Genomic DNA, 12220 nt, shown 5'->3' with positions numbered 1-12220 from the left:
AAGACATGGTGCAGGGACCTCCCTGGTGGTCCAGTGGGTAAGACTCTGTGCTCCTAATGCAGAGGGCCTGGGTTCGATCCTTGGTCAGGAAACCAGATCCCACATGCATGTCGCAACTAAGAGTCTGCATGCTGCAAATAAGATCCCACGTGCCGCAACTAAGAACAGTTGCAGCCAAAATAAATAAATAAATATTAAATGAACAAATATTAAATATTTATATAAATAAATAAAAATAAAAGAATATAAATATAAATACCTATTCATTAAAAAAAAACAACAAAAAACATAGTGCAAAGTTTTAAACCAGTACTTTTCCAAACACAGTCAGTACATTCTCTCTGGGAATAGAGAATCTATGGCAAAATATGATTTGGAAACACAGTATACAATGACTTGTTGGAAAAGTGAGAAGATCATTAGTACAATAAGGATTCCAAGAACCACAGTAAATAACTCAAAGTGATTTAAGTAGTTTTTGTCCCCAACTTTAATTTGACCTTGAAAATCTTCCCCCACCTGTACACATAACACTTATTATCTGGGAACACTTTAGGATATGCTGGGTGTACAGCTCCATATTGAAAAAAAATTTTTTTAATAATTAATTTTTATTGGAGTATAGTTGCTTTACGATGTTGTGTTAGTTTCTACTGTAAAGCAAAACGAATCAGCTATACGTATACATATATCCCCTTTTTTGGATTTCCTCCCCTTTTAGGTTACCACAGAGCATTGAGTAGAGTTCGCTGTGCTATACAGTAGGTTCTCATTAGTTATCTCTTTTATACATAGTATCAATAGTGTATACATGTCAATCCCAAGCTTCCAATTCATCCCACCACCCGACTTGAAAATAACAAGTCTACATAGAATAGTCCAAGAAATACCTAAAAGATACATAAAAGGGAAAGGCAGATTTTGAAAAATCTTAAAGTCAGTATCATTTCCAAATTGACAATGATTACAATTTAAGGGATAAATTAAGTAAGGTACTCTGATTAATTTACAGTGAAATATTAGTTACATCTAATTAATAATTTTTTAAACTTTATAACTTGCTCCTAAATGAAGAGCAGGTGCTGAATGTCCAAAAATTTGCCAGCTCTGGACTGTCTTCTGGACACATCAAAAATAATCTTTAGGGGGTGTCCCTGGTGGTGCAGTGATTAAGAATCTGCCTGCCAATGCAGGGGAACATGGGTTCGAGCCTTGGCCTGGGAAGACCCCACATGCTGCGGAGAAACTTAAGCCCGTGCACCACAACTACTGAGCCTGTGCTCTAGAGCCCCCGAGCCACAACTACTGAGCCCACGTGCCACAACTACTGAAGCCTGCGCGGCTAGAACCCATGCTCTGCAACAAGAGAAGCCACCGCAATGAGAAGCCCGCACACCGCAACGAAGAGTGGCCCCGGCTCGCTGCAACTAGAGAAAGCCCATGCACAGCAACAAAGACCCAACGCACCAATAAATAAATAAATAAATAAATAGGTAGGTAGGTAGGTAGGTAGATAGATAAATAAGTAAATAATCTTTAAAAATAAAGTTGATCTTGTTGATGTCCTTTTGAAAAAATCAGTGGGCAAATGATGGATTATTTAACAAATGGTTCTGAAATAACTGGCTCACCATTTAGAAAAAATTAAATTATAACTCAACTTACTCCAAACTCCAACCTTCCTGCTGGGTAAAAGATTTAAAAGAAAAAATAAAATCATAAAAGCACCAGAAGAGAGACTTCCGGGTAAGATGGCGGAAGAGTAAGACGCGGAGATCACCTTCCTCCTCACGGATACACCAGAAATACAGCTACACGTGGAACAACTCCTACAGAACACCTACTGAACGCTGGCAGAAGACCCCAGACCTCCCAAAAGGCAAGAAACTCCCCACATACCTGGGTAGGGCAAAGCGGAGAGATTCCCGCACAGAGGATCGGTGCCGAGCGGCACTCACCAGCCCGAGAGGCTTGTCTGCTCGCCCGCCGGGGCGGGCGGCGCTGGAAGCTGAGGCTCGGGCTTCGGTCAGAGCGCAGGGAGAGGACTGGGGCTGGCGGCGAGAACTCAGCCTGAAGGGGGCTAATGTGCCACAGCTAGCCGGGAGGGAGTCCGGGAAAACTCTGGAGCTGCCGAAGAGGCAAGAGACTTGTTCTTCCCTCTTGGTTTCCTGCTGCGCGAGGAGAGGGGATTAAGAGCGCTGCTTAAAGGGGCTCCACAGACGGGCGCGAGTCGCGACTGAAAGCGCGGAGCCCAGTGACGGGCGTGGGACGCTGGGGCTGCTGCTGCCGCCGCCAAGAAGCCCGTGTGCGAGCGCAGGTCACTGTCCACACCGCCCTTCCGGGAGCCTGAGCAGCCCGCCACTGCCGGGGTCCCGGGATCCAGGGGCGGCTTCCCTGGGAGAACGCACGGCGCGCCTCGGGCTGGTGCAACGTCACGCCGACCTCTGCCGCTGCAGGCTCGCCCCGCACTCCGTGCCCCTCCCTCCCGCCCGGCCTGAGTGAGCCAGAGTTCCCGAAGAGGCTGCTCCTTTAACCCTTTCCTGTCTGAGCGAAGAACAGACGCCCTCCGGCGACCTACACGCAGAGGCGGGGCCAAATCCAAAGCTGAGACCCGGGAGCTGTGAGAACAAAGAAGAGAAAGGGAAACCTCTCCCAGCAGCCTCAGAAGCAGCGGATTAAAGCTCCACAATCAACTTGATGTACCCTGCATCTGTGGAATACATGAATAGACAACAAATCATCCCAAATTGAGGAGCCAGGAGTCAGTACTGTGCCTCTGAGGTGGGAGAGCCAACTTCAGGACACTGGTCCACAAGAGACCTCCCAGCTCCACATAATATCAAACGGCGAAAATCTTCCAGAGATCTCCATCTCAACACCAGCACCCAGCTTCACTCAACGACCAGCAAGCTACAGTGCTGGACACCCTATGCCAAACAACTAGCAAGACAGGAACACAACGCCACCCATTAGCAGAGAGGTGGCCTAAAATCATAAAAAGTCTGCAGACACCCCAAAACACACCACCAGACGTGGACCTGCCCACCAGAAAGACAAGATCCAGCCTCATCCACCAGAACACAGGCACTAGTCCCCTCGACCAGGAAACCTACACAACCCACTAAACCAACCTTAGCCACTGGGGACAGACACCAAAAACAACAGGAACTACGAACCTGCAGCCGGCAAAAAGGAGACCCCAAACACAGTAACATAAGCAAAATGAGAAGACAGAAAAACACACAGCAGGAGAAGGAGCAAGATAAAAACCCACCAGACCTAACAAATGAAGAGGTAATAGGCAGTCTATCTGAAAAAGAATTCAGAATAATGATAGTAAAGATGATCCAAAATCTTGGAAATAGAATAGACAAAATGCAAGAAACAGTTAACAAGGACCTAGTAGAACTAAAGATGAATCAAGCATCGATTAAAAACACAATAAATGAAATGAAAAATACTCTAGATGGGATCAATAGCAGAATAACTGAGGCAGAAGAACGGATAAGTGAGGTGGAAGATAAAATAGTGGAAATAACTAATGCAGAGCAAAATAAAGAGAAAAGAATGAAAAGAACAGAGGACAATATCAGAGACCTCTGGGACAACATTAAACGCACCAACATTCGAATTATAGGGGTTCCAGAAGAAGAAGAGAAAAAGAAAGGGACTGAGAAAATATTTGAAGAGATTATAGTTGAAAACTTCCCTAATATGGGAAAGGAAATAGTTAATCAAGTCCAAGAAGCACAGAGAGTCCCATACAGAATAAATCCAAGGAGAAATACGCCAAGACACATATTAATCAAACTGTCAAAAATTAAACACAAAGAAATCATATTAAAAGCAGCAAGGCAAAAACAACAAATAACACACAAGGGAATCCCCATCAGGATAACAGCTGATCTCTCAGCAGAAACTCTACAAGCCAGAAGGGAGTGGCAGGACATAATTAAAGTGATGAAGGAGAGAAACCTGCAACCAAGATTACTCTACCCAGCAAGGATCTCATTCAGATTTGATGGAGAAATTAAAACGTTTACAGACAAGCAAAAGCTGAGAGAGTTCAGCACCACCAAACCAGCTTTACAACAAATGCTAAAGGAACTTCTCTAGGCAAGAAACACAACAGAAGGAAAAGACCTACAATAACGAACCCAAAACAATTAAGAAAATGGGAATAGGAACATACATATCGATAATTACCTTAAATGTAAATGGACTAAACGCTCCCACCAAAAGACACAGATTGGCTGAATGGATACAAAAACAAGACCCATATATATGCTGTCTACAAGAGACCCACTTCAGACCTAGAGACACATACAGACTGAAAGTAAGGGGATGGAAAAAGATATTCCATGCAAATGGAAACCAAAAGAAAGCTGGAGTAGCAATTCTCATATCAGACAAAATAGACTTTAAAATAAAGACTACTAGAAGAGACAAAGAAGGACACTACATAATGATCAAGGGATCGATCCAAGAAGAAGATATAACAATTGTAAATATTTATGCACCCAACATAGGAGCACCTCAATACATAAGGCAAACACTAACAGCCATAAAAGGAGAAATCGACAGTAACACAATCATAGTAGGGGACTTTAACACCCCACTTTCACCAATGGACAGATCATCCAAAATGAAAATAAATAAGGAAACACAAGCTTTAAATGATACATTAAACAAGATGGACTTAATTGATATTTATAGGACATTCCATCCAAAAACAACAGAATACACATTTTTCTCAAGTGCTCATGGAACATTCTCCAGGATAGATCATATCTTGGGTCACAAATCAAGCCTTGGTAAATTTAAGAAAATTGAAATTGTATCAAGTATCTTTTCCGACCACAATGCTATGAGACTAGATATCAATTACAGGAAAAGAGCTATAAAAAATACAAACACATGGAGGCTAAACAATACATTACTTAATAACGAAGTGATCACTGAAGAAATCAAAGAGGAAATAAAAAAATACCTAGAAACAAATGACAATGGAGACACGACGACCCAAAACCTATGGGATGCAGCAAAAGCAGTTCTAAGAGGGAAGTTTATAGCAATACAATCCCACCTTAAGAAACAGGAAATATCTCGACTAAACAACCTAACCTTGCACCTAAAGCAATTAGAGAAAGAAGAACAAAAACATCCCAAAGTTAGCAGAAGGAAAGAAATCATAAAAATCAGATCAGAAATAAATGAAAAAGAAATGAAGGAAACAATAGCAAAGATCAATAAAACTAAAAGCTGGTTCTTTGAGAAGATAAACAAAATTGATAAACCATTAGCCAGACTCATCAAGAAAAAAAGGGAGAAGACTCAAATCAATAGAATTAGAAATGAAAAAGGAGAAGTAACAACTGACACTGCAGAAATACAAAAGATCGTGAGAGATTACTATAAGCAACTCTATGCCAATAAAATGGACAACCTGGAAGAAATGGACAAATTCTTAGAAATGCACAACCTGCCAAGACTGAATCAGGAAGAAATAGAACATATGAACAGACCAATCACAAGCACTGAAATTGAAACTGTGATAAAAAATCTTCCAACAAACAAAAGCCCAGGACCAGATGGCTTCACAGGCGAATTCTATCAAGCATTTAGAGAAGAGCTAACGCCTATCCTTCTCAAACTCTTCCAAAATATAGCAGAGGGAGGAACACTCCCAAACTCATTCTACGAGGCCACCATCACCTTGATACCAAAACCAGGCAAGGATGTCACAAAGAAAGAAAACTACAGGCCAATATCACTGATGAACATAGATGCAAAAATCCTCAACAAAATACTAGCAAACAGAATCCAACAGCACATTAAAAGGATCATACACCATGATCAAGTGGGGTTTATCCCAGGAATGCAAGGATTCTTCAATATACGCAAATCAATCAACGTGATACACCATATTAACAAATTGAAGGAGAAAAACCATATGATCATCTCAATAGATGCAGAGAAAGCTTTCGACAAAATTCAACACCCATTCATGATAAAAACCCTGCAGAAAGTAGGCATAGAGGGAACTTTCCTCAACATAATAAAGGCCATATATGACAAACCCACAGCCAGCATCGTCCTCAATGGTGAAAAACTGAAACCATTTCCACTAAGATCAGGAACAAGACAAGGTTGCCCACTCTCACCACTCTTATTCAACATAGTTTTGGAAGTTTTAGCCACAGCAATCAGAGAAGAAAAGCAAATAAAAGGAATCCAAATTGGAAAAGAAGAAGTAAAGCTGTCACTGTTTGCAGATGACATGATACTATACATAGAGAATCCTAAAGATGCTACCAGAAAACTACTAGAGCTAATCAATGAATTTGGTAAAGTTGCAGGATACAAAATTAATGCACAGAAATCTCTGGCATTCCTATATACTAATGATGAAAAATCTGAAAGTGAAATCAAGGAAACACTCCCATTTACCATTGCAACAAAAAGAATAAAATATCTAGGAATAAACCTACCTAAGGAGACAAAAGACCTGTATGCAGAAAATTATAAGACACTGATGAAAGAAATTAAAGATGATACAAATAGATGGAGAGATGTACCATGTTCTTGGATTGGAAGAATCAACATTGTGAAAATGACTCTACTACCCAAAGCAATCTACAGATTCAATGCAATCCCTATCAAAATACCACTGGCATTTTTCACAGAACTAGAACAAAAAATTTCACAATTTGTATGGAAACACAAAAGACCCCGAATAGCCAAAGCAATCTTGAGAACGAAAAATGGAGCTGGAGGAATCAGGCTCCCTGACTTCAGACTATACTACAAAGCTGCAGTAATCAAGACAGTATGGTACTGGCACAGAAACAGAAAGATAGATCAATGGAACAGGATAGAAAGCCCAGAGATAAACCCACGGACATATGGTCACCTTATCTTTGATAAAGGAGGCAGGAATGTACAGTGGAGAAAGGACAGTCTCTTCAATAAGTGGTGTTGGGAAAACTGGACAGGGACATGTAAAAGTATGAGATTCGATCACTCCCTAACACCATACACAAAAATAAGCTCAAAATGGATTAAAGACCTAAATGTAAGGCCAGACACTATCAAACTCTTAGAGGACAACATAGGCAGAACACTCTATGACATAAATCACAGCAAGATCCTTTTTGACCCACCTCCTAGAGAAATGGAAATAAAGACAAAAATAAACACATGGGACCTAATGAAACTTAAAAGCTTTTGCACAGCAAAGGAAACCATAAACAAGACCAAAAGACAACCCTCAGAATGGGAGAAAATATTTGCAAATGAAGCAACTGACAAAGGATTAATCTCCAAAATTTATAAGCAGCTCATGCAGCTCAATAACAAAAAAACAAACAACCCAATCCAAAAATGGGCAGAAGACCTAAATAGACATTTCTCCACAGAAGATATACAGACTGCCAACAAACACATGAAAGGATGCTCAACATCTTTACTCATTAGAGAAATGCAAATCAAAACTACAATGAGATATCATCTCACACCAGTCAGAATGGCCATCATCAAAAAATCTAGAAACAATAAATGCTGGAGAGGGTGTGGAAAAAAGGGAACACTCTTGCACTGCTGGTGGGAATGTGAATTGGTACAGCCACTATGGAGAACGGTATGGAGGTTCCTTAAAAAACTACAAATAGAACTACCATATGACCCTGCAATCCCACTACTGGGCATATACCCTGAGAAAACCATAATTCAAAAAGAGACATGTACCAAAATGTTCATAGCAGCCCTATTTACAATAGCCCGGAGATGGAAACAACCTAAGTGTCCATCATCGGATGAATGGGTAAAGAAGATGTGGCACATACATACAATGGAATATTACTCAGCCATAAAAAGAAATGAAATTGAACTATTTGTAATGAGGTGGATGGACCTAGAGTCTGTCATACAGAGTGAAGTAAGTCAGAAAGAGAAAGACAAATACTGTATGCTGACACATATATATGGAATTTAAGAAAAAAAAAGGTCATGAAGAACATAGGGGTAAGACAGGAATAAAGACACAGACCTACTAGAGAATGGACTTGAGGATATGGGGAGGGGGAAGGGTAAGCTGTGACAAAGTGAAAGAGCGGCATGGACATATATACACTACCAAACGTAAGGTAGATAGCTAGTGGGAAGCAGCCGCATAGCACAGGGAGATCAGCTCGGTGCTTTGTGACCGCCTGGAGGGGTGGGATAGGGAGGGTGGGAGGGAGATGCAAAAGGGAGGGGATATGGGAACATATGTATACATATAACTGATTAAATTTGTGATAAAAAAAAAAAAAAAAAAAAAAAAAAAAAAAAAAAAAGCACCAGAAGAAAACAAAGAATTACATAGTCCTGTGTAGTGGAAGCCTTCAGTATGACACAAGGCTAGAAACACTAAAACAAAAGACCAAAAAATGTTAATATTACTATATCCAAATTTAATAGCTCCATATAGAAAACTATAAAGTTACAAGAAAAACCATAAACTGAGGAAAAAATGTATCAACACACAGTAGGAATGAATTAATAACATTCTATATAATGAGTTTCTACACATCAATAGAAAAAGATGTTTCAGCAGTAAAATGGGCAAATGTCATGAATAGGCAATTCTCTTCCTCATTGTTTCTAATCAGCACAGAAGAAAAATAAATTCCAATAAACATACAGTAAGTTCCTCGACCTCATTAATAACCAAAGAAATGTAAGTTAAAACAAAGACGACTTACCTTTCAAGTATGTATTAATTAAGCAAAAATTTTTTAAAACTGGTAATTCCCCATGTTGGCGTGAGGCTATGGGGAAATGGGAAGGCATTCTCTATGTGCCACTGGGGGTGGTATAAATGGGTACAACTATTTTGAGAAGTACGCGGGCAACAGTTATCAAAATTTGATATATGTATTTATTTTGACACAGAAATTTCACTTATCGAAATTTATCCTAAGGAGACAGCTACATAATTTAGCAATGATATACAAAATACTATTTACTATAATGTTGTTAACAAGTTTTCACTATTAGAGATTATCTAAATGCTCAGTGACAGGAGACTGATATATCCAAAGACTTATCATGAGTCATTAAAACACAGAGACAAATCTAAATGTACTGATGCAGAAATGCAACCATTTCATACTGTTAAAAGAAGAAAGTGAATTTCAGAACAGTATGTATTGTATGACCTCAATTTTGGAATAAAACTACATACACACAAAAAGTCTTGTAAGGACAAAAAAAGAAAACTGTTAAGAGTGGTTATCTTTGGGATTATGGGGTTATCTTTGGGTTATCTTTGGATTATGGGGTAGCTGCACTTTTTATTTTAAATATTTCTATTTTGTTTGCATTTTTTTCTACACAGAATACACATTTCTATAGATTGAAAATAAAGGTTTTCAAAATTTTTGCTTTAGAAGACCCATTCATCTGAGTTATCTCAATAACAAACTTAAAATATGTTATGTTAGATTTCATATCAGCCTCACCTTTTGACCCAATGTGCTTTCCTGCTCATTGGTATTGAAAACAGTGACATTTTCCAGATTAAACTGACTCTGCAAGTTAAGACCTATTAAAAAAAAAAAAAAAGATTTTCAAAGCAAATCCATCAAACACCTAAACTTGTTTAAGAGTATAACTTCGTTGTCATATAACCAAAATACATAAAATGATAAATCCATAATTGAGCAAAAGATCAAGTCAGAATAACATCACACTTGATTTTCAAATTCTTTCTAAAATTCATTTCTTTAAGGTGCCTTTAGAGTATGCCGAATTCTGTATACACTGTAACAGATATATTGATCCTTGTTATTTGTGAATATTCTAGAACAATTTTACAGAATGCAATATGTAGTAATTTATAATTTTGCTGAAGCACAAATAGAAATTGTATTATTCAAAAAGTATGAATGTATAACAATATTTATAGGAAATATAGTTAGTGAGGGCCAGGTTTCTCGCTGTCAGGGAAAGAAGTTATAAATAAGCAGATCTATTGGTGCTAGATTAGACTCACAAGTTATCAGTCACTATGATAGCATTGTTTTCGTTGCTGGTCATTAAAAAAAATGTAGACAGATACAGAAATACAGATGCTTACATATACATGTTAGTATACATATGTATCTTTCCAAGCTCTGTCCACTGAGAGGGCTCAGAAGCAGTGATATTCTAGTAACAATTAGCATTATCTAGGTCCCAGATCTTGTCTTCTAAATACCATTTTTAAGTAAAACAAATCAGGCTCTTTGGAGAAGTGGCTGATTCCAGGGGTTGGGCAGGGAAAATACAAGATGTGCCTGGACTATCCTCACCTACATGAAAGAGCTCCTGATGGGGAAAACTATAAAAATTTGAGCAACAAAGTAAATAATGATATTATGAGATTATAACCCATATAAAATAAATATCCATGAGTTCATACTGAAATAGATGACTGAATTACAAGTAAACAAAGGAGAAGAGACAACTCTTCTTTTCTTTTTTTTTTTTTTTTTTGGCTGCACTGTGAGGCTTGTAGGATCTTAGTTCCCCGACCAGGGATCAAACCCAGGCCCCCTGCATTGGAAACACGGAGTCTTAACCACTGCACCGCCTGGGAATTCCCAAGACAACTTGTCTTTAGAGAAGAATCCCAATTCATAAACGTAGAAGGAATGAAAGAAATAGAAAATCACCACCAGGACAACCTAATAATAATCACTGCAGGCAAGATCCACTGATGAACAGTACTAAACGCAGCCGGCAAAGGTCTAAGGAAAAAAAGTATCTGCATAGCCTCAAAGTATCTCCCTCCAAATATTTATTAATTACAAAGGGGAAAATAGTAACTTTGTAGTAGAGAAATATGGTGATCAAGGATAATATCTTAAATAAGTGATGAAAGATAACACCCCCAGTAAAAAGACACATCAATACCATGTTGAAACGATGCACTGAGAAGGGGCCATCACCTCTGTGATCTTCTTCCCCAAATCCATAACCTCAATCTAATTATGAAAAACATCACACAAACATGAATTGAAGGGCATTCTACAAATTATCTGACCAGTGCTCTTCAAAACTGTCAAGGTCATGAAAAAATAGCAAAGACTGAGGCACTGTCACTGACTGGGGAGATTGGGGAGATTAAAGTGACATCACAACTAAGTAATACAGGATCCCAGATTAGATCCTTAAAAAAGAAAGCACTGATAAAACTGGTAAAATCCAAATAAAGTCTGTAGCTAACAGTGCTGCACCAATGTTGATTTCTTAGTTTTGATAACTGTACCATGGCATGTAAGAGGTTAACATTGGGTGATGCTATTCAGGTACTCTATACTATCTTTGCAATTCTTCACGTCTAAAGTTATTTTACAACAAGTTTTTTTTAAAAGCTAGTATGCTAGATGACGTCATTAAGCTAGTGAATGAACCTGGCTGACCATTTAGCATTGACTACTTAAAATATTTTTGTCCATTTTCTGTTTATTACTCAACAAAGCACATGCCATAATTCTCAGGTTAAAAATCTCAGTCATACTTTACTAAATTTAATGGGTAAATTACATGTTAAGACAGCTTTCTGAAGGTCTTGGGATATACTCTAGTGAATCTTATGCATTTACAAATGTAAAAAAAGAAGAAAAAATACTGCAAGAAGATATCCCCAAATGCCAATCTAGCTTATGTTAGGGTGACAGGATTGATTATGAATTTTTTTTCCCTTCATTTTCCAAATTTTCTGAAACAAGGTTGGGTAATTTTATAATTTAAAAATTAAATTTAAAAATATAATTTATTAAAAGATATATATATAGTTTAAAGCTACCTTTAGCAACATAGTCTTTCAACTAGTTAATAAGAAAAAAGTGATTTCTCTATGTCTTGTCAATTTAGGAATGTAGCATATTGAAAAAGAGGTTAAAATGTTTTTTAAAAAATGAGAGTGGAGGCTGGAGATAAACAGGAAGGACTAAAGAATGGCTGAGAATTGAAACCTTGTTCTTATGTTTTCTGTAAATTCCAGAAAAAGAAATCACAAATCAGTACTTATGAAGGGGCACTTCATTTCACAAAGAGATAGAGTTTCATTCATCAAATATTTAAATAGTGACTAGATATCTGGTATTAGAAGTTACTAGGCACAGAAAATACAAGGTGAACAACACAAACACACTGAAAATGCCAGGTGGTGCTAAATTCTAAGAAGAGATTT

At 38.2% G+C, this 12220-nt stretch overlaps 1 protein-coding gene across 2 annotated transcripts in view; it reads right to left on the bottom strand.

The window, feature by feature from the left end:
* THOC1 (THO complex subunit 1) overlaps positions 1 to 12220 on the bottom strand; it is a gene marked incomplete at its 5' end in the record, with an annotated part of 50300 nt that overhangs the window by 25100 nt on the left and 12980 nt on the right. For both annotated transcript variants that reach the window (XM_079717292.1, XM_079717293.1), the window contains one exon: positions 9504 to 9586. In XM_079717292.1, the coding sequence (XP_079573418.1) occupies positions 9504 to 9586 (83 nt within the window). The remainder of the gene's footprint in view (positions 1 to 9503; positions 9587 to 12220) is intronic.

Source organism: Hyperoodon ampullatus, assembly GCF_949752795.1.
Source record: "Hyperoodon ampullatus genome assembly, chromosome: 13".
Lineage (NCBI taxonomy): Eukaryota > Metazoa > Chordata > Mammalia > Artiodactyla > Ziphiidae > Hyperoodon > Hyperoodon ampullatus.
The sequence above is the reverse complement of the archived record's forward strand: the minus strand, read 5'-3'. Positions and strand labels throughout refer to the sequence as shown.